Genomic DNA, 23,072 nt, shown 5'->3' on the forward strand with positions numbered 1-23,072 from the left:
GTTGAAGGGTTACTTGTACATTGTTTTATATTGATTCAGTGAGATAATGTCATGGTATTTGGTGGTTCATGTGTTGAGTTAAGTTTCGAAGTAAAAGTATGGTTATTGGACGTAATTCCATGATCCTCAAGGAAGGTTACATGGTGGTGCCACTGTAGTTTGTCGTGATTGATCATATGAATGGCCGGAGTTCAGGATGGGGTTTACCTTGACATTCTAATGACCATCCACGCTCAATTAGAGAGTGATGAGTCATGTGGTGAGAATAGGAGGAGGTCCTAATCTTAGGTGTCTCCATTTTATATGGGCCAAGATGAGTTTGGTTGGACTTACACTTGTGTGTGGTCGGGTGAAACCCCTCGGCAATGACTTTGCAAAGCAGTAGGGCCACCACAAGTGCACAAACCCCTGGAACTCGACATTTCATACTAGTCCGGACGGTCAAATCACGTGGTCTGTCATTGGTATCAATCAAACGCATTCAGTTACAGTTTGTGTTGTTTTATTGTCATTACATGCTTGACATAATTAATTGATAACATGTTTTATTTTATTATACCTAGCTTACCCTTGCATTTATTTGTTGTATGTGCTTGCCTTTCCCCCTTGCGATGATCATCCAATCCTTTGGATGTGAGCAGTAGCTGATGATGTACCCTTGGAGTGAGCATTGGAGAACGAAGAAGACACAACTTCCAGTTCTTAGGATCTTTTCTAGCTTTTGTTTTGTCATGTTCTATATTTTTGGAAATACTCTTAGGGCATCCTTAAATCTTTAGTTGGTCATGTATTTTGGGAGAATTATTAAACTTGTATCAATTTTTAAATTTCAGCCATATTTTGGATGACTGTATGCTTAATACTGTCCTTTATTAACTCTTAACTGCTTTCTCGTACTATAATAGTTGAATCCTATTATATGTATGTTTATCTAATATTTGGGATGTCACACATAGGTTGACTAACTCACACTTATTTAGTATTATTATTTTAAAATTTGTTTTTATTAAAATTTAGATGTATAATTGAAAATAATTTGTAAAATGTATTTCTTCATTTTATAAAATTAAGAATATTAAATAAACTTTTAAATACTCGTAATTAGTGTGAAGTTAAGTATTTTTATTTTTATTTCCATTGCATGAATACTTCGGTAATTTTATTTATATTTGAGGTTTGAAGTAGTATTATTCTTAATTTATATAAATAATTTATTAATGTATATTTGATTGAGACCGTGATTTTCTATGGTATTGTTGATTCGTTAATGAACCCAAAACGCACTGCATAATCCACACACTTTGATTTTTTTTCATCAATTTTTTACAGTGAGTTTATACGTAAAACTCATTTTACATTTATCTATATTCGGTAAATTAATATATTAAATTCCATCGTAAAATTTACTTTTTCTTTTGTTAAATGTTTTGTCTGCTGAAATTTGTGTATCGCAATTGTTCGACAAAATGAATCAACCAAGACTTTTCGTGCTGTTTATGCTTTTGATTATAGGAATTAATTGCTATTGTTCTTTCACTTTCATGATCATTAGATGCTAGAGTTAAGGCATCGTGATCATTTTTTGTTCAATTTTGTTGTGTTCTTGTGCTATTTATTTTTCCCTTTTTTGCCTTGTAGCTGTTTGATGAAATGTGTGGCTGAAACTAAAGTTTCATTATTTTCTCTTCAACTCAGCATACAAAGTCGCTTTTTTGACCCTGGAATGCTTTAATGGTATTTGTTTAGGTAGGTTGGAAGCAGACATTGTCATTTTGCTCATGTAAATGCTTTTCTATGCACTTTTACTTTCTGATATGGGTGTCTTGTTTAAAATGAGTGGAATTTCAATCAAAATTTTTGTTGGAAGGAGTACACAGTAGGTGAAATTGATTACGAAATTGATACAAACACGTCCCTAGTTTATTTCTCAAAGGATTTCATTGCTTAATTTCCATGTCAATTTGTTATTAGAATTTTTCATTATTATATTATTAGATTATGAGGTTGAGGTTATTATGTCACTTATACTTATATTTTGAATATCTGAATGTTGATCTTAATAATTGTTGATGTAGATGTTTGTTCAGTTAAATTAAAAAATTATCACTAAAAAACATTCCAATATTAAAATTAATAAAAATCAGATCATTCAAATAATTAATAAGTATTAAATATAATAATTTACTTATTTGTCTTAAATTTAAATATATAACTTTTAGAATAAGTTTTATATTAAAAATATATATATTTTTACATTAAGATATTATCTATTTTAGATTAAATTCTTACAGATTTATTTTTAGTATTATTTTAAAAGATTTTTTATTAATAGAAATATCTTATTTGTATATAAATTTATAATCTTTTATTGTTTTACGTGGAACTTTATCTGTATCCGGAAAATAATTTCTTCATACTCTTACAGTTTGATTCGATGATAGGTAACCGTTGGTCCTTCGTCTATAGCTCACTGTATAGTCTTACTGTGTAGATATATTTCTATGTTTATGACAGGACCTATTTTCAGAGTTTTTAATAAAGTTCTGTTGGTCGTGACCACATTGAATTTTACATCAAGAAACAATTTGTGTCAGGTGACGAAAACGTAGCAATTGACTTACTTTTGTGTTCTAAAATATAATAGATAATAATACGTAGATAATATTTAATGATTGATCTATTATGATATTTATAATTATTATTATTAATTGTAGAATAAATTTGTACTAATTATAAAATGACACGTAAATGATATTAAAATGTTATAAAAAAATGTTATCTAAATATCATTATTCAAATATAATAATTTGAACATTGGTTTTGGGTTCCTATTGCAATATCTAGCCATTTAAATCAACGCCAATTATATTGGATGCATCGAGAGCTAAACAAGGTAAAACTATTAAGTACACAACCAAAACAAAATAAAGCTACACTTACAAAATTACAAGTAAAAACTGTATTTTTGTTTGTATTATTAACCCATTACCATTACTACATAGGAAAAGTGAAGGAAACAAATTATACTTAAATTAATAGTTATATCAAAGTTATGAATTTTCAGTCAACTGAAATTTCCACACGGCTTCTTAAAAAAATGGATCATGATATTGTGAATGGCAATCACTAAATAACCCCTTCAATCTGTCTCTACCAACACGAGATAATCCGAAAAAGTTCATTGTATTCTCTACGCTAACTACTCCTTAATGACGTGGTAGATAAGCATTGAGATTTGCAACCACATTTTAGAACCTATTGCTTTTGGGGTCAGACATTTTGGGCCCTTCTAGTCGCGAGAAGCTATAGAATAGCAAACTGACACAAAGGCTTAAAAAAATGGAATCACTTCTGCACATGCTTCTTTCTTCTGCATTTTTTATTGCAGAATTGCATGAAAGATACATTAACACAAGCCACGAACCTTCTTTCAGTAACTTCTGCAAATGATCAAACATGAAATATCGTTTCGACCACTGAACACCTAACATTTGGGACAACCTTTATTTAATGTTATTTTGAATTTTTACCTGAATAGATCGTATAAGAAACAAACCAAAAAATAAAAAAAACCAGTAAAATAAGTATAACACACTTGTCCAAATCTCGAAAAATCTAATGGAAGACTACCCACATAAAAAAAAGATCAAATCTTGCGGGTCAAAATAAAGGCATGTGAATGTCAGTGTGACCCACTATTATTTTATTCATTTAATAAAATTAAAATTTGGTGGGCTCGTCTTCGATTATACACATCCATTCCTACGTATTAGTATTGTTTTATGCTAATCCTTGTGTATATTCTTGTTGTACTTTTGATTATATATATATAAGAAAAAATTTCAGTTTTTGTTCGTGTACTGTGATGAACCCTACCACAGAAGAAAAAGAAATCTTTTGCTTCTCTACCACAAAAAATCCTATCATCGAAAAGGCAATCGCAAGTACGAGATGTGGTAACAAGTTGGAAGGTGTGACGTACAATCATGTTGACGTTAAAATCATGGTAACAAAGGGTCTCCAGAAGCAGGAAAGAATTAGCAGAAAGCCCCCAAAACAGAGGAAGCCCAGAAATATTAAATAAGAGACAGTGGTGGAATTGGAATTGAATAAGGGGTGTTACAATCTCGGAAATTGCCACATTTGACTTAGAAGAAGACAAATTAAGGTGGTAAAAGATCGAACGTGCGAAAAAAGAATTTGTAGCACGCCGTTTGCATTCCACCTAACTCCACCGCTCAGTTAGCTGGTAACAATATCAACCAGTCACCTAAATGAGTCGCTCATTGAAAGCTTTCAACAAACACCTTACTCTCCTCCCTCTCCCTCTACACCTACGCTCTTCTTCTGCCCATCCCTTCATAACTTCCTCTTCTTTCCCTCTTTTCCCACATCACGTTTCCTTCCCCAGGTTCTCTTTCTCTCACCTTCGTCCACTCTCGTGTGAGTTTCTCTTTCTCTCTGTTTGGTTCTTCGCACTCAAATTCACTTTCTTACTGTTTTGAACGTCAGGTTTTTGCTTTTGGGGATTTTTTTCTTATGGGATCACTGTTTTTGTTTTTTCTTTTCTTCTTTCAACTGGGTTATTAGACCCGTGAAAAAAATTTTGTCTTGACCTTGAATTTGATGGAATATGTTGTTGTGGTATGTCACCACTGCATGCAAAAGTAAAGGGTGTCTTTTCCCTTTCTCTCTCCTTTTTTTTTCGAAGCTAATTTTATTTTGATCTGAATGTACTGTATTCTGGGTGTGAAGTACAACTTTTGATGGAAACTGTTTGTTGCGTTCTACTCTGTTTGTTTATATTCTATCTGCTAGTTAACATCATGCATTAGCACACGGAGTTTGGATTTTATTAAAAGCAAAGAGTATCTATTCACTAAGTATCTTGTTTATGTTAAGCAGCGTTTTGGCTTTGTATCTTCTAATTATTGGTGAAGTAATAGCGTTGCATAGTACCGTGAAAACCTGGTTATTGCTTTATGGACCTTGGGTCTAAACATGTTGGTGTCCAGGAAGATCAGGAGCTTTAAACACGAAAATTGAGGTTATCTTGACTTGTTATGAATTATGACCTTATGATAGTGATGTTGCTGTGCTTGGAAGTTTAGAAGGATCATCTTGCTTGTGATTATATGTAGTCACTTCAGGAAAAAAACCAAACTGATATTATGGTTGTTCAGTAGTTTACATCAAGTGGAATTTATTTAATGTCTACTAAATCTATCGGTAAATGTTCTTTGACTGTTTCTTCCTTTTATATAGCTTCTGCACCTGCTACATTAATGGAGGTGGTGAAAGCAATTGCTAGGCAAGAACCTGCAGTTCATGAAAATGTTGCTATCAGAGCTGATCAGAAGAGTTATAGTTACAAGGAACTCCTATCATCAGCACAGCAGATATCTAATCTCTTGTGTGCTGCCAGTGATGCACTGGAGGTGAGTTACCCCTTACAATTCCCTTGCTATTCTGTTGCTAGAACAAAGCCTTCACAGGGGAAACTAAGAAAAAGCTTGAAAGTAGGTGGCATCATGTTCTCAATAAGAAAGCAGTTTTTTTATTCTATTCAGATCTGCTAAAAATGGAAGATTAACAAAAAATTTCGTCTGTTGCTTGGCATTTGTGTGTCGTACTACATTTGTGAATATGTTTAAAATGTTGACTAAATTCTAAGTGGTATCAAAACCCAGGGAAATCTTGGTGGAGCTCGAATAGGAATTGTAGCCAAACCCTCTGCTGAATTTGTTGCTGGAATAATTGGGATTTGGCTTAGCGGAGGTGTTGCTGTTCCCCTTGCAACCAGCTATCCAGAAGTAGAGCTCTTGTATGTGATTGATAATTCGGTATGTGTTGGAGTCTCTTTCCTTTTTTAACTTAGCTATTTAATTATTCTACACCACCTCCGTGCTTTACTTCTGCTTTGTGGATTAAATCTTAATAGAAGTTTGATATAATATGGCTGTAGGATATATCTGCAGTACTGAGTACTGAAGAGCATAATGAATTAATGCAAAGCGTAGCCAATAAAAGCTCTTCCAAGTTTTTTCATCTTCCATCTGTTGTCAACATTTCTTCAGAGAAAAGCAGAAATGGACACTCACAGAATGGGAAAATTCAAGAAGACAGGGTTTTCTTGGATGATATCATAGGAGGATCAAGTAAGAAAATTAGTTTCAGCTTTTATAAATGGATTCGGTAGAGTCTTTCACCAGCAATCTGTTGACATTTCTTTCTTTGTTTTTCATATCCTTTGGCATAGGTGAAGATGATCCAGCACTGATTTTGTACACCAGTGGGACTACAGGTAAACCTAAGGGAGTTGTTCATACACACAGAAGCATCATTTCCCAGGTATGCTCCATGTTTATCTCTTGTTACGTTTATTACATAGAATTGAAAGTTTCATTATCTACTAAAATAAAATCCTCTTCCTGAACACGGGCTCTGTGATTGAGCAAATTGGGTATTATCAACACATCAATGAAATACTGTTTATGATTTTTAATATATAATCCCTGTTGACTTCAGCTTGTCAGTCAGACTCACCTTGTTATTTACTTTGTAAATATATATATATATATATATATATATATATATATATATATATTTTTTTTTTTTTTTTAATTCTGGCTTTGATTTTAGGTCCAAACTTTGGCAAAATCATGGGAGTACACGTCTGCTGACAAGTTTCTGCATTGTCTACCACTACATCATATCCTTGAAAGTTTCTTTGTATACATTGTTCAATAATTTTCAAATTATTTGAAACATAATATCATCTTTAGTATGTTTGCAAAAATATGATTTGGGATATCTTTATTATGTCAATCCTTAACGTATATGGTATACATGTTCATGGGCTTTTCAATGGTTTAATGGCCCCTCTCTATGCAGGTTCCTCGGTAAGATACTCTCTTCACTTGTGCTTCCAAAGAATAGACAACTAGAAAATAAAAATCTTAACTTATCTTCAAAATAGATAGTATCCATTTTAAACAAATTTATGTGGCTAATAATCTATTGTGTTGTTGAAGGTTGAGTTTTTGCCAAAATTTAGTGTGAGGGGAGTTTGGCAGAGATGGCGTGAGTCATATCCAACTGATGGTTCTAAGGCTGACGATGCTATAACCGTGTTCACTGGAGTAAGTATAATTCTTATTAGCATTGCTCTCATATAAATAATATATCACGTGTTTCATTCTCATGGTACCTTGGCTGAGAAAATAACGTTTACATATATAAACATACAAAAATAGCATCTATATATTGTAGGCCATTTGATGGTGTTCTATGTTATGAACTATGCTATGCACAGTTTGTTCATTTAGAATTCATTTGTACACTATTTGCTATTGACCGTATTTGCTATGATGAGAATGGGTGATCTTATTATACTTTAATCATTTTTTAAATGAAGGTTCCAACTATCTATGCCCGATTGATACAAGGTTATAATGCAATGGATTCTGAGCTTAAACATGTTTCAGCATCTGCCGCAAATAACTTGCGTCTTATGGTAAGAAACAGAGTCACAGTAGCATGTGTTGAACAATTTTAAAGTAATGGTTTGTTCTTCAATTTTTAATATGTAACTCAGTAGTGTTGAAAATTGGCATGCACGGATATTGACTACCGATTCAGTATTAGAGATCTGATATATTGTCATGTTAATATTCAGATGTGTGGGTCCTCTGCACTTCCACTACCTGTTATGCAAGAATGGGAAGCCATCACTGGGCATCGCTTATTGGAACGATATGGCATGACTGAAGTAAGTAATCTTTAGTTGAAGTCCTTCAACTTTGTACTGAATCATGTATATATTTTAATAGTTTTCTTATTCAATTTACAATGATCTTCTTAGAAGAATCTTATGGTATTATGTTAATGTTTCTAGTTTGTTATGGCATTGTCAAATCCATTGAAAGGTGAGCGCAAGCCAGGAACTGTGGGCAAACCATTTCCTGGAATAGAGGTTAGTTGATCTTGACGCCGTTCTCTGCTACTTACCATCGAAAATTGGCTGTTTTATCTCTCATTCTACTACTGCATAATCTTTTTACTTGATCAGATAGCCTAAAATACACTGTAGAGACTTTAATAACTAATGATCTGGGTCAAGTTTCAAATCAGGTTAAGGAAACTAAACTTATTGTTCTAAACACTGAATGAAGTGGTATATGACTGAAACTTGAAGGACACGTTCAAAGTTTAATTTGGCATACTATGAGATTTGTACTAAAAACCTGGAGTTGTTGTCTCAAGTGTTATGGACACTCAATGTGAAAAAAACACCCTATGGAATTTTAAGGCTGACATTTCTGTCTGCTTGACAGGTCAAGATCATTGCAGAAGAAGATGGTGAGGATGACAACACTGCAATGGGCGAGCTTTGCGTTAAGAGCCCTTCATTGTTTAAAGAATATTATAAACTTCCTGAGGTACTTTCAAGTTCTTCTATTTAGTGATTCAGAAATCACCATTTAGTAATAATTTTTACCTGTTCCTTTTACTTTTTATGCTCCTCCAAACTGTTAATGAGGTATAAATAATGCATTACATGATGATTTATGTACATTATGCTACAATATTTTCCTGTTATGCCCCACAACAATCTGTTACCGACAGGCTGTAAGCAATTATTTGAGTAACACGAGTTCCAAAATGCTAAAGATTGAACACAGTAAATGAATAGAATATTATTTCAGTAACCAAAAGTCCAAGATTCCTAATATAGGGAATGGTGAAAAGGATATCATACCTACTTCTGAGAAATTTTCATATATCCTTGCAGGTGACGAAGGAATCGTTTACTGATGATGGATTCTTTAAGACTGGAGATGCAGTTACTACAGATGAAGACGGATATTACATCATTTTAGGACGTAAGGAAATTTAAATTTCTCTACGTATGCTCATAAAAGTGAGAACTTTGAGTGCATCAAGTAGGACGATTCTCATGCCTTAATAGTTACATATCCAATTTTGAAATTTTCTAGATTTGCCCAAGTGATTTTCATTTTTCCAAAACAAATATCACAACAAAAGTAAGAGAAAAAAAACATGCTTAAATTTGTGTACCTGTTTGTCAAAATCATTCGTCCCTAATGACTGATAGCCAGAAATCTGTTTTTTCCTAATATTTTTATTTGGACATGCATGAGTAGTACTTAACTATTTCATCTTCATTGACTGTGCATAAACAATAAGATACCTAGAACAGAACATTATAGTAAAAGCTTGTGATGGAAATAAAACTAAAAATAACGTTGTGTACATTCTCTACGTGTTTCTAACAGGTACTAATGCTGATATAATCAAGGCTGGTGGCTATAAGCTGTCTGCATTGGAAATTGAATCAGTTATCATAGAGGCAAGTTGCTACCATTTCCTCATTATGGGTTGCTAGGTGTTATCAACCCCATGTATCTGTTACATTTTTTTTTTCCTCCATGGAAGTGTTGAATATATGGATATTCACAATCAGAACATTTTTTGCAGCATCCAGCTATCTTAGAATGCTGCATTTTAGGATTACCAGACAACGACTATGGAGAGATTGTAGGTGCAATCGTTGTGCTACATCCTGACGTTAAAGAGAAGAGAGATCAAGAATCAAAGCCTGCTCTAAGCCTAGAAGAATTATCTACCTGGGCCAAAGACAAAATTGCACCTTACAAGGTATGATAGCATAACCATTGTTTATTTTTATGTTTGAAAGTTTTACATCGACTAAAAATAATACCAATTATAAGACCAATTTATAGTATGTAAGTAAATACAAACCTCATCATACAAAATAGACAATTTTGTGGGATTGATTTAGAACATTTTATTTATGTATAAGATATGCAAGATAGGTTCCAAAGGTCAAAACAGAAAATCTTAAACTATGTATCACATGATGGCAAATTATTCTAAAAATTCAAATGCACTTCGTTTATTTCTTGACTATTTCTCATACTAACCAAACAATTAAAATGCACCATATCTGTTTTTTGTTGGTGTTTTCTTTGCTGCTAATTACTTTGCTTTCTGATAATTTTTTTATTTTTGTCAGATTCCAACTAAATTAATCCTGTGGGAAAAACTCCCTCGTAATGCCATGGGGAAGGTAATTTACTTTTGTTTCTATTTTGTTCTTATCGACAGAATTTCCATTTTTTTCACCTTGACATGTCTTTTGGGATGGAAAACTAATTAACTGTTTCTCCTGTGAAATTTCAGATAAATAAAAAGGAGCTGAAGAAGCTGGTGGTTTCAGAACACTGAACACCATTTGAGCTTTATTCACTGCTCAAAGTTTAATGTTCTAAAGCCAGTTTTTTAAGATAGTGGAAATCTCAAATAAAATTTCACCAATTATTTATTGAAATAGAAACCTTTGTATTTTCTCATTTATTAAGTTCAATAAGTTTTATGAGGGGTAGATAAAAGAAAAGAAAATAATCATTAAGGATAGCAATTTAGTTTTATTTATGAAGGTGATTGATTGAATGTATTTAATGAAAAACATTCATTATAAGTAAAGAAAAATGTAATGTTTAGCTATTCACTTCATCATTTAGTATTCTCTTTATTTATCTTTCAGTATCTAAGTATATTTCTATTGTAAAATGAAATGGGTTATTGAAAGGATTCTATGGAAATTGTTAATAATATATGTTGTTCATGTTAATAATGGATTCTTTATAAATATAGAAGTTTATTTTTTATAATTATTTTATTTTTATGTTAAATGAAAGGATTGTGTTCAAATATCATTATTTTACAGTTAAAAGCTTTTATTTTACATATTTTTGTGGGAATAACGGTAACACAACATATTTATATTTATTTAATAAATATTAAAAAGGTAAAATAGTTATAAAATAGGAAATTTTTGTATTTTAAAATAATATAAAAACTAAAAAAGAATATTGAGAAATAAATATAAAATAGTTAAGTGTCATTATAAACTTTTGGAATCACATTATTGTGTAATTTAAAAAGTAATTATATGGAGGGCCATGAAGAAGCTTCCAGTAACATAAAAATATTAGTTGTGTCATTGTACACCTCCATACATCTAATCCTGTACTTTCACAATTTAAAATAATTTTGGGATTATGTTATTTTTTAACGAATTTTAAAATTTATAAAAAAAAAATCTTTCAACATATTTTAAAATAATTATATTGAAATTTTTTACAAAAGTTTAAACGAATTTTAAAATATGTTAAAAGAAAAATTTCAATAAATTTCAAAATTTACTTAAGAAAAAAATTTCCAATAAATTTTGAAATCAATTAGAACACAAAAGAATGAGATATAAGATTTTTTAAATTACGAGAGGATAATTTTGGTATTTTAAAAAGACGTGAATGCGGGAAGAAATGTGCAGAGGTTTAGGGAGAAAAGAAAAAAAAAATAGAGAAATGCCGGTTTATGTAAATGGGCCTGGGTTAGTCCATGGCCCAGTGAATTCGTGTTGTTTTTCCTTTGTTTTCATTTCAAAGGTGTTGTTTGGTTTCTTGCTGTTGCTCTGTGCCCGCTGCTGCAAAGTGCAAAACCTGAGAGAGAGAAATGGAGAAGATGAAAATAGAAGAGGTTCAGTCTACGACCAAGAAACAGCGTGTTGCTACTCATACTCACATCAAAGGCCTAGGGCTCGAGGTTCCTTCTCCTTCCTCTTTCTTCTCCTCTTCTGTGTTAGGTCTGCAATTTTCAGTTTCAATTTTAGTTTGATTATTGTTGTTCAGCCGACTGGAAAAGCATCGCGTTTTGCCGCTGGCTTCGTCGGCCAAGTTGAAGCCAGAGAAGCTTCCGGTCTCGTGGTCGACATGATTCGCCAGAAGAAGATGGCCGGCCGTGCACTCCTTCTCGCCGGACCACCTGGAACCGGAAAGACTGCACTGGCACTTGGGATAAGCCAAGAGCTTGGCACCAAGGTTCAACACTCATTCTTCTGCTGTTTTTTTTTTTTTTGTTTTTCTTGAGAAAAAGAGACAATGCTGTTAGTGTCTTTAGCTTTCTTGTCACTGTTAGTAAGGTTTATGCCACTCTGCAGGTGCCATTCTGTCCAATGGTTGGCTCTGAAGTGTACTCCTCAGAGGTGAAGAAGACTGAGGTTCTCATGGAAAATTTTCGACGGGCCATTGGTCTGCGTATAAAGGAAAACAAGGAAGTGTATGAAGGAGAGGTGAGTTTGTATCTGCTGTCTCTCATCAAAACTGGTTGTGCATTGTAAATATTGTTGTTGATATTTTTGCTGGTCTTGTGTAAGGTAACTGAGCTCACTCCCGAAGAAACTGAGAGTGTATCAGGTGGTTATGGTAAAAGTATTAGCCATGTGATAATTGGATTGAAGACAGTGAAAGGAACCAAGCAACTCAAGTTGGATCCTACCATATATGATGCCTTGATAAAGGAAAAGGTGAGGTTTATGATTTCCTCTCGCTATTTGTGTGCTGCCATGTGTAAATTAGTTATTTATAAATTTATTTGGTTTATTTTGTATGGGGCTGTTTTATTTTTAAAGGTATGTTATATTTGTTTGAACAAATATGTGATGCTTTTGATTTGGGACTTCTGCATACGTGGTGCAGGTAGCTGTTGGGGATGTTATATACATTGAGGCAAATAGTGGCGCTGTAAAAAGGGTGGGTCGAAGTGATGCTTTTGCTACAGAGTTTGACCTTGAGGCAGAAGAGTATGTTCCACTTCCCAAGGGAGAGGTGCACAAGAAAAAGGAGATTGTTCAGGTATTTAATTTGAAACCAGTTTTGTATCAATGTAATGCCTAAAATTTTCTATTTCAGTATTATATATATATATATATATATATATATATATATATATATATATATATATGTATGTATATATCTGATCGCTTGTGATTTGAATTGCTTCTTAAAGGATGTAACCTTGCATGATCTGGATGCTGCCAATGCACGACCTCAAGGGGGACAAGATATTCTGTCTCTTATGGGTCAGATGATGAAACCCAGGAAAACAGAAATCACCGACAAGTTGAGACAAGAAATTAACAAGGTGTTTTCAGAACTTCTGATACAAGTTTCTAGTCTATTATTTAACTGTCATTGGATTAACTATTGTTTCAGATGTTTTATACGTAAATTGAAAATGGTGATTGATAAGATTATACTAGTGAGTTATAACCAGAAAAAACCAAAGGTAAAAGAAAAGCGGGGATAATATGGAAACAAGAGGGTAACTGTTTTTGTTGGTGACAGGTTGTCAATCGATATATTGACGAAGGTGTGGCAGAGCTTGTGCCCGGAGTTCTATTTATCGATGAGGTGACTGTCACTAAACTTCTCACTAACTAATTAGTGCATTACTAATGCATCTAAATAATTAAGTATTAATGCTTCTTTGCAGGTTCATATGTTAGACATGGAATGTTTTTCGTATTTGAATCGTGCTTTAGAGAGCTCCCTATCTCCAATAGTAATATTTGCTACTAATAGAGGAATATGTAATGTAAGGTACGATGAAAATAATGTTGTTTTTAATGTTTTGGTCTATGGTAAATTTTGATAAATCAAATGAATGCAGTGTGGTGATTGGTAGCTAGTCATTCTTGGCGTATTTTTATCATAGCAGGTCCGACCATGGGTGGGTCTTATCTTTGTCAGTTTTTTGAAATAACTCCTTGATATTGAGTTTAACTCTCGGCCATATAAGACTTTAATGCTTGTCACTAGTAAAGATTGGAAAATAAGCGTCTGTTTGTAGACCCTCATTGATGTTTAGGGAATTGACAATTTGACGTAAATGGTCATATAGATCAGTTGTTAGATTGGTATGGTTGGATTTTAATTATCTCACCTTGCTAAATTTGAGCATTATTGCCTGCTTCTTTTATACAGAGGGACTGATATGAGCAGTCCTCACGGCATACCTGTTGACCTACTGGATCGGTTGGTGATCATTCGAACACAAATCTATGGTCCTGCTGAAATGATACAGGTAGTATGACCTTTATATTTCTTTCGATATACTTTCAAGATTTGATGTCCAAACATACATGCTACTTATCTGTGGAACAGATTCTAGCTATCCGTGCTCAAGTGGAGGAACTGGTTGTGGATGACGAGAGTTTAGCTTTCCTTGGGGAAATTGGACAACGAACATCTTTAAGGTCTGCACTCTAGATTGTCTGTTCTCCTATCCTATGCTTTTCCTTATGTTTCTTACACCTGTTGCTTGCTTATCAGGCATGCAGTTCAGCTGTTATCACCTGCCAGCATTGTAGCAAAAATGAATGGCAGAGACAATATATGCAAGGTAATAATGAAATAATGAATGTCAGCATTTGAAATAATGTTCACTACGTGCTTATCTCCAACTTAAGGAATTATTAATATTGTTTGATATTTATAGGCGGATCTTGAAGAGGTTTGTTCGCTATATTTGGATGCCAAATCATCTGCCAGGTTACTTCAAGAGCAGCAGGAGAAATACATTTCGTAAGATTATTATTTTCAAACTGTTGCAAGAGCTGGTGGTTGGATTTTAATTACAACCGGTTTGCTTGTTGCTTCTCTGCTGTCTCCTGCATGATCCGAGACAATTGGTTCATAGAATTCATCTGGGTATTATTGATGGTAGCAGAAACCTGAGACAAGAAAACGAGTCACTGCATTAGAATCAAAGGGTTAAAGTGTGCTGTAATTTTTTTGCTGAAATCGTTTTAAGATTTTTTTTTTGTATGTTTTGACAACTGAAAACAGAAAGGCGACATGGAATGTAACGAGGCAGTTTATTTCCCCTATGTTTTCGATTCTTTTTCTTCTGCACTTCAAAATTCACTTCTGTTCATCGGACGAAATGGTATTAATTAACTTCTATCCCCTCAATTCTACAACTTTCTGCTGGCTTTTGGAATATTTTGGAATATTTTCGCTAAATTAATATATAAATGTGTATATATATATATCTAGGAATGTATCTGTCTATTTATTGTTTACTTGCTGTTCTAATTGAAATTTATGGGCTCGTTTTATTCTAATTGTGTTTTAAATATTAAAATTCTAACTTGAGTTATTGCCTGTTAGAATTTTGGATTGTGGAATATAAGAGATATAATTTGGAGAATTTTCTTTTATTATTTTATTCATGCACTCTACATAAAGTAAAATGTGTTAGAATATTAAATATTTATAATATTTTTTAATTTTCAAGTTTAAATAAATAAAAAATAAATATATTTTAGTTTTATATAAAAGATATTTTTAATGTATATCTTTTTTTTATAAAAACTAGTTTAAAAAGAAAAATATAAAGTAAATATTCTAATATATTCATAAAGGTAAATACATAGTTACAATATTACCTTAAATGATTAATTTATATTATAATGAAAATTTTAATTTGTACCATCAAAGATTTTTCTTACCATTGAACATCTTAAGTATTAGTTATTAATCACAAAGTTTCATAACATAAACGAAACATACTTTTCAAAAATACTATCCTTATAAAAATAAACAATTATGTATGTAAATGTTAATAGTTTTAACTAACATTCTTTTCTCTTCTTTAAGTAATTCTTTATTATTTTACTTTAGTGAAATAAATTTTATAAATGTTGTCAGACGAAAATTAAATCTATTTATTCAATTTTAAAATATGTATTACACTTAACAAAAATATATCTTACACCAATTTATTTATTGTAAACCAGATATTAAAATAAATTTAATTTCTAAAACATGCATATATCTTTCCATATTTTATATAATTAAGTTAATAAATATATTTAATTATAAATGTACTCAAATAATTAATTTGAATAACAATAGTTTTATTATCTTGATGTTTAAAAAAAAAAAATCAATATTAAAGTTCACCAGAACCTCGACTGCTTTTTTTTCTTTTCTTTTGTTCACAACTCGCTCGCTTAAAAGAAAATCGTAGCACCATAAGACTTTCATTTATAAAGAAAGGTCAGAATAAACAAAAACAAAATTAAAGAATGTGAGAAAAATGCTATCTTTTCCACACATAAATTAGGACAATGATATTTTAACAACACTTTTTGACAACTTTTTTGATAACGGGACACGTGTCATCATTTTATTGGTCTATTTGAATTTATGTTTAAAAAATATTTAAAACGGATCAATCACAAACTACCATGAATGCGTTGTCAAAAAATTGTTAAAAAAGTGTTGTTAAAAGAAGTTTTTCCCATAAATTATTGTTTCCACTAAATTTGGCTCTTTCACACTAATGTTCATTCTTTACCAAAAGTTAAATCCTCTTAAAGTCAAATTAAAAGTTTGCAATAAAACAAAGTTGACTTCGTGACCAGTTTAATACAACCTTAAGAAAGAATGATGAAATGAATTATGAAACTGAGAAAAGTTTTTGTTTCGGTCTGTTTTCTGAGATGGTCGAGAAGAAGAAGAAGGATCCTTTTTTTGAGGATGTTCAGAAATGGATAAAAGGTCTGTCAGATGGAACTTATGGTCATCAGATAGAGACTTCCACCATGAGGGGTATTCAGCTTCTAAAACCACAAAAAGGTTTTCTTCTTTGTGACATGATCATACCACACTGGCTTGTTGGTAAGAAAAATGATACTTTTAAACAATGTGAAAGTAAACTGTTTCAATCAACCTCATTCAAAGTGACATGTTGTATCAGTTTCATTGATACTCCTTCTATTACAGTAGAAATTACTTTTAAACAATGAATATCATCTTCTCTTCCTTTAGTGCTAATGTTAAAGTGAATAATTATCAAGCTTTGTGAGACAATGGATCAGTTGTGTTTGGAATCATGGAAGGATCATTGGTACAGTCTTTAGGAAATTCACCAGAGTATGCTGGTGAATTTGAATTATCTGCATCTTCCAATATCATTAGAGCAACAATTTTACTACAGAGAAAATATGCATCTTGACATGCCAATACCGTTTATACATACATTAATAGCTGCTGATATCTGCAACTACTACACATATCAAAACATAAGTAGTGTATGTTCCTACAAAGTTCAACATCTCAAATACTAAAGCATATGCTTTTTCTTTTCATTGTTTTCACTAACTTTGACTACATTTTCAATAGACCCTCAATTATTCATTGTCAAATCTAGTTAACTCTTTTCACATTTAAGCCAATATCTTCTTCACTGACATGTGATGCCTTGCTCACAGTGCCATTTTGAGCTAATGGTTTCTCATTTGAACTCTTCTGGTTTCTCATTTGATCAATTGTGGGTCCATAAGCCCAGCTGCATACTAGATAATACAGTATATTAACAGCATTGAGTAGAGCAAGAAGCCAATAGTACTTATCATAACGACCCTTGTTAATATTATCCAAAACCCATCCCTCTTTTCCTCCTCTTGAAGTAACATGTTCCACAGTGCTGAATATGAAACTAGATAAGAAGTTTCCTGCAGCCATTCCAAGTCCAAAAAGGCAAGACGCAATACTTGACATTGTTCTAGGAAACTCTGTGTAATAGAACTCACTTTGGCCTATGGCATTGAATGCTTCAGCCAAGCCTGCCAAGAAAAGTTGAGGAACAAGCCACATTCCAGACATATTCAACACTGCATGCATGTCATCAACATGTCTCTCCCTGATTGCTCTACTTCTCCTTGTAGTCTCCACAATTGCTGCAGTTGCAAAGTGGAGTAAAGAGAAACCCAACCCAATTCCCATTCTTCTCTTGGCACTTATCCTAACCGGTTTTCCTACAATCTTTGATGCTAGAGGAATAATTGCACGATCATAAAGAGCCACCCAAAGAAATATTGTAAACACCAAGACTACAGAAAAAGAACCTGCTGGAACTTCAAACTTAGAAGTGATGTGCCTGTTGAGGGATTTAGCTTGCAGTATTCCAAAAGGGCCTCCAATGTTAACTGACACCATGATCCCTGTAGACCACAGTGGAATAACTTTCATGATAGCTTTTAGTTCTTCCACTTGTTCTATTGTGCAGAGACTCCACGGATCCGAGGCTGATCCATCACTGGCTATATCTTTTTCAGGATCTTGAATTATGCAAGCTTTATTCAGAAACCTGGAAAGCAAAGGATTGTAATTTTTGATACAGTGAACAAGCACAACATAACATGATAAAATAATGATATTGTTATGTTATGGACCTTAGTTTTTCATCAGGAACAAGAAGATCAGAGTCTTTCCTACGATGGTACATTTCAACTGAGTTACTTGGTGGTAAAGGAAGCTTCCTGTTCTTGTAGGCCACAACAATTACTTGTGCTAGGCCAGTGATTAAGCTGCCCTGAACTTTGTTCTTTACATAAAGTGGAGAAGCAATGAAAAACGATAAAGTGGACATGAACATAAGTGCTGCTGGAACTCCAAAACCCAATTTCCACCCAAAATGATCTTGGATATACACTATGACTGTGAGGGCTATTATGACAGCAAAAGCTGTAAAAGCATAATACCAGCTGAAAAATGTTTCTAACACCCTCTGGTTTTTGGGGTTATCCTTTTTGTTGACCTGGTCTGCACCAAATGGCATGGAACATGCAAGACCACCATTTCCAAGAGACATGAGAGCAAAGGAAGAGATTAGCATTGTCATTTGCCCAGTTGTTGCTGATTTACATCTTCCAGGTTCTTGATTGCAAGGAAGAGGCCGAGCTTGTGGAACCATCGCTGTTAGCCACAAGAGTGTCATTCCCTGTTGAAAGAACAAAACAAGCTTTGATCAAAACCAACTTTTTTTAACTGTTTTGAATGTCTTGTAATCCTCAAAGTGTGATTGAGTTTTTCACAGAATAGAAATGAATGTGCACCAGGTTTGCATTTTGTTAGACTATAAGTTCATTAAAGATATAAAATGTTGTCAATGTAGTCTTATATTTCGTGCAGCATGATCTTCTTATAGCTCTCTTACATGTTGAAAAGATCATGCAGTTGTGAATTTATATATTCTTATCATAAATGAAATGGCTTCTGCCTTCACATTTCTGTTGATGCCAAGAGGAGGTTGACTGAGAAGATACAATATCAACGAGAACTGAGTCTAAATTGACATACTCTTTATCCAAAATCTTAAAACAATGGATTAATGAGTCTTCACCTTACACAGTATTTCACTTTTTCATTTCTATCCAATGTCACACTTGGATTTTCAACATCTTATACATCCTTTGTGGACACTTATATCAAAGACAGTAAAAGTAAAGGTCCTAAAACTGAAAGAGCTTAAAGGAAGATGAAAAGTACCAGAAAAATGACGGTGGATCCTAACCCAACAGAGAGAAATCGACCCAAGTAAGAATCAGCAATGAAAGCACCTATGAGTGGTGTGATATTGCTAGTTGCAGAGGACAATAGAAGCACTTGGGTTGCTTTGGCTAAATGAAAGTGGTAACTCCCCATCAAATACACTACCATGTTTGGCACAAGACCAAATGTTGCAACTTTTGCAAGTGCCTCATTTGCTGCAACACAAACAACCAAAACCAAAAAGAATGAGAATCCATCATCAAAAACCAAAGCAATGTGAAACAAAAACAAAGTTTACCCATGATGAAAGGCATGGTAACGAAACCACCCTTTTCCTTTTGTGGTCGTTGAATGTGTTCTGATACCATTTCAACTTCTCTTGAACAAAGCTCCACTTGCTTCTCCATTGTTGCCTCCTTCACAATGCAAACAAAGAAAACACAGTTTGGGAGCTCTTAAATATCAGTTTTCATGCAGCAGAAGATAAAGATGTCAGAACTTGCAAGAGGGTCGAATCGAACTTACCATGTTTCTGTTTCTGTTTCTGTGTGTCTCTGTTACAACATGTTACTTATAGCAAACATTTTCTATGTTATCACTGTCTCACGATACTTACAATGTATGAGGTAATGTTAATAATGCTTTTGCAGATGCACCATATTTTCACTATTTCTTTTAAATGCTAATAATCATATTTATCAAGTAAATGTCAAACTTTCTGACTTTAATCAACTTTGGGCATGAATTTTCTTACATTGACAAAAGAATTGTAACATTTTTAATTGTTTTAATTATTTTATATCTCTAATTCAATGTGAAATTTTTTTAATAGAAATTCTATACCTGTCACTTTATTCTTGCTTATAATTATTAGAAAATTTATAAGAGACAAAACAAAAGAATCTATTTGATGTTCATTAAAAACTAAAAGCATGTTTTTCTAAAATATAAGCATTTTACATAGAAAAAAGTCTATTTAACAATTTTTTTTTACAACTTTTTGACAACGTATATATATGACAGTTTGTGATTGATCTGTTTCAAATATATTTTTAAAATAAATTCAAATAAACCAATAAAATAGTGACACGCGTCCTGTTGTAAAAAATTATTAAAAAAGAGTTGTTAAAATATCTTTGTCATTTTACATATACTACTTCCCATCATCCATTTTTCTTTTCAATCAATTATTTAATAATTTTTAGTAAAGAAATCATTTATATATATAAAATTAGTGATAAAGAAAAGAAGTCTACTTTACCTAAAACTTTGTGAAAAGGACATGAAAGGAAAGTTTGTAATTTTGCTAGTGTTTTGGAATCTTGCGATCATCCCATCTTTATGTTCTTGTCTACTTTGGATTTCAGAAGGCAAATTTGTAGTGCGTTACACTTGGCCTTTCCTCTTTAAAATGCATCATATTCCTAAACTGAATTTTTTTTTTGAAAATAATTATTAGCCACCCTTACTTTTTTTTTGTTTAATTAAACTATTTAAGTGAAATTTTGTAGGCATGTTTAATATCATTGAGATAATATTATTAAAGTAAACGCTTAATATTATTTTTGGTCTCTATATTCCTTAATTTTGTTTAATGTAGGATTTATATTTTTTAAAATGTTCAATCTAGTTTTTAATTTCGTAATTCATATTTAATTTGGTCATTTTTGCTCACGACGTTTATATCGTTAATCATGTAGGAAAAATAGAATGAGTTGCCATACAATAATGCTCACACCGATTGACTCACATAATTTCTATAGGTTTTTGTGATTTAATGGAAAGTGGTTTGGAGGTTTTATTCCTTGCATATAATTTTACGTGATCAATGAAGGTTGAACAAGTTCAATTATGATGCAATTTGTGATTTTACAGATTTTCACGGAAGAGGCACAATTTCAATCATACTAATGATAGTGCACGAGAAAAATAATGAGTTGCACAACCTATTGTGATGAAGTATCTCAAATTTATATATTTTAGACAAATTAAAATATATATATATATATATATATATATATATATATTTTTTTTTTTTTTAATTTGTCTAAGATATATTGAAAGTTTTCAACCAAACCAAAGTATAAAGGGAACAAAAATTCAACTTGAAAATTACTTTTTCATACCTCCTATTTGAGGACTAGGAAAATAAAGATTGAATTTCCAATTTCCTTTACATTCCAACTTCAAATCTGCAAACAGAAAATATATATTTAAGAACCATATCTCACTATAATTGGGTCTCAACAATTGAACATTTACTATAGTTATTATAGGCTATGCAAAAGTTATAATAGATATTTTATTTTATAGCATACATTAAATTGCTTAGCGAAGCAACCTTCCTATTTTTGTTTTCTTAGAAAAAAGTAATAAGATGTTGGAAATTTGGTTTGAGCAAAACTTTACTATTAGAAAGCAAAATTTGATAAAAGAAGAAGATAAAGGTCATAGTCATAAACTGTGACAAACTTGTTTCAGAAATATACCATAATAAGATCAACACAATGATCCTTTAAAGAAGAAACCTAATGGACTTTAGGATAATGATGTCGATTTATGTTTCGTTAATTAATACAATGTTTTTTCAGGAAATTAATGAGAAAGAAAGCACAATAATTAAAGTGCAAATTTCATGTTTTTAGAAGCCTTTAGATGATATCAGAACATACTACTTAGTCCTTAAGTTGGTAAATTAGACTAATTGAAAAGCTATTTTTATTTAGATAGTGTGTGGCCTTTAATGGCTCTGCATCAGTTGACTTGTAAAACAACTATAAAATACTATGATCCTAAATTATTAATTTTAGAATTAAATATATTTTTAGTTTTTTAATTTTTAATTAAAACTGGAATTAGTTCTTTTAAAAAATTTAGTCCAATTTAACTTTTCAATTTTAAAAATATATGAATTAAAAATTTTTAATCAAATTTTGATGAATTTAATGTATTTAATGATAATATTTAAGTTGTTGAATATTTTGACTTTGATATTAATTGAAAACACAATTAAAACATCAAATAAATTTAATAAAAATTTTACAAATTAAAGAAATAAATTAAATTAAAGTTTTAAAAAGAGATAAATTTTAATTTTCACTTAAAATTCTGAAATAAAAACATACTTAATCCTTAATTTTAAATTTATATTTTTTATTTTACTTATTTTTAAAAAAATAATAAATTTTCTTTTCAATTATTAATTTTAGAATTAAATATATTTTAGTTTTTTATTTTTTAATTAAAATTGAAATTAGTTACTTTTTAAAATTTTGATAATTTAATATTTTAACTTTAAAAATATATAGATTTAATTTTTTTAAACAAATTTTATTAATTTTATTTGATGTTTTATAATAAAATTTGAGTTATTTAATACATTTAACACATTTTTATTTCAGTTAAGTAATATATTTAAAATGATAAATAAATTTGATAAATTTGATTAAAAAAATTAAATAAATATGTATTTTATAAGTTGAAGAACTAAATTAAATTAAAATTTAAAAAAAAACTAATTTTAATTTCACTCAAAATTAATAAACAAAAATATATTTAATACTTAATTTTAAATCTATATATTAAATAAAACAAATATTAAATAAAAAATAAAAAAATACTAAATAATTTAAAAGTAAAATAAAAACACAAAATTATAAACTGTTCATTTAAATCAGCATGCAAAACACATTATATATCAAGCAATAATAATAACATCAAACAAATTTTTTAATCGGTCAAACCATTTTTTTAATCGGTGGAAGAAACTATAAAACAAGGAAACAAAACTTAAATACTATTATATAAAGGAATAAGATTGCCGTACATCAAAGTCTCAAG

General features: G+C 31.4%; 3 protein-coding genes across 5 annotated transcripts; 2 read left to right on the forward strand and 1 right to left on the reverse strand.

The window, feature by feature from the left end:
• Positions 1 to 3,859: 3,859 nt before the first annotated feature.
• LOC106774327 (malonate--CoA ligase) lies at positions 3,860 to 10,514 on the forward strand. Of its 3 annotated transcripts, none has more exons than XM_014661281.2 (17): positions 3,860 to 4,443; positions 5,266 to 5,438; positions 5,691 to 5,843; positions 5,966 to 6,158; positions 6,260 to 6,351; positions 6,643 to 6,712; positions 6,850 to 6,902; positions 7,035 to 7,142; positions 7,418 to 7,516; positions 7,679 to 7,771; positions 7,898 to 7,975; positions 8,337 to 8,441; positions 8,795 to 8,885; positions 9,300 to 9,373; positions 9,502 to 9,681; positions 10,061 to 10,114; positions 10,228 to 10,514. In XM_014661281.2, exons 1-17 carry the CDS (start codon positions 4,275 to 4,277, stop codon positions 10,270 to 10,272), a joined length of 1,830 nt encoding a protein of 609 aa, XP_014516767.1. In that variant the 5' UTR covers positions 3,860 to 4,274; the 3' UTR covers positions 10,273 to 10,514. The 3 variants fall into 3 exon arrangements, with proteins under 3 accessions (XP_014516767.1, XP_022641868.1, XP_014516768.1); XM_022786147.1 differs by having other exon boundaries at positions 4,301 to 4,411; XM_014661282.2 differs by lacking the exon at positions 3,860 to 4,443 and adding an exon at positions 4,726 to 5,047.
• A 979-nt stretch (positions 10,515 to 11,493) lies between these two features.
• Positions 11,494 to 14,864, forward strand: LOC106772940 (ruvB-like protein 1). The gene is made up of 12 exons (XM_014659585.2): positions 11,494 to 11,655; positions 11,742 to 11,930; positions 12,050 to 12,181; positions 12,266 to 12,415; positions 12,588 to 12,743; positions 12,898 to 13,032; positions 13,236 to 13,301; positions 13,384 to 13,490; positions 13,875 to 13,974; positions 14,055 to 14,146; positions 14,223 to 14,292; positions 14,389 to 14,864. The coding sequence occupies exons 1-12, from the start codon at positions 11,566 to 11,568 to the stop codon at positions 14,476 to 14,478; spliced, it is 1,377 nt and encodes a 458-aa protein (XP_014515071.1). The 5' UTR covers positions 11,494 to 11,565; the 3' UTR covers positions 14,479 to 14,864.
• Positions 14,865 to 16,705: 1,841 nt separating this feature from the next.
• Positions 16,706 to 19,828, reverse strand: LOC106773666 (protein NRT1/ PTR FAMILY 1.2). The gene is made up of 5 exons (XM_014660397.2): positions 19,758 to 19,828; positions 19,531 to 19,648; positions 19,230 to 19,447; positions 18,134 to 18,681; positions 16,706 to 18,048 (listed from the first exon to the last, which is right to left on the reverse strand). The coding sequence occupies exons 1-5, from the start codon at positions 19,758 to 19,760 to the stop codon at positions 17,106 to 17,108; spliced, it is 1,830 nt and encodes a 609-aa protein (XP_014515883.1). The 5' UTR covers positions 19,761 to 19,828; the 3' UTR covers positions 16,706 to 17,105.
• Between the last annotated feature and the right edge of the window lie 3,244 nt (positions 19,829 to 23,072).

This window comes from Vigna radiata, chromosome 9 (assembly GCF_000741045.1).
Source record: "Vigna radiata var. radiata cultivar VC1973A chromosome 9, Vradiata_ver6, whole genome shotgun sequence".
In the NCBI taxonomy this organism is placed as follows: Eukaryota; Viridiplantae; Streptophyta; class Magnoliopsida; order Fabales; family Fabaceae; genus Vigna; species Vigna radiata.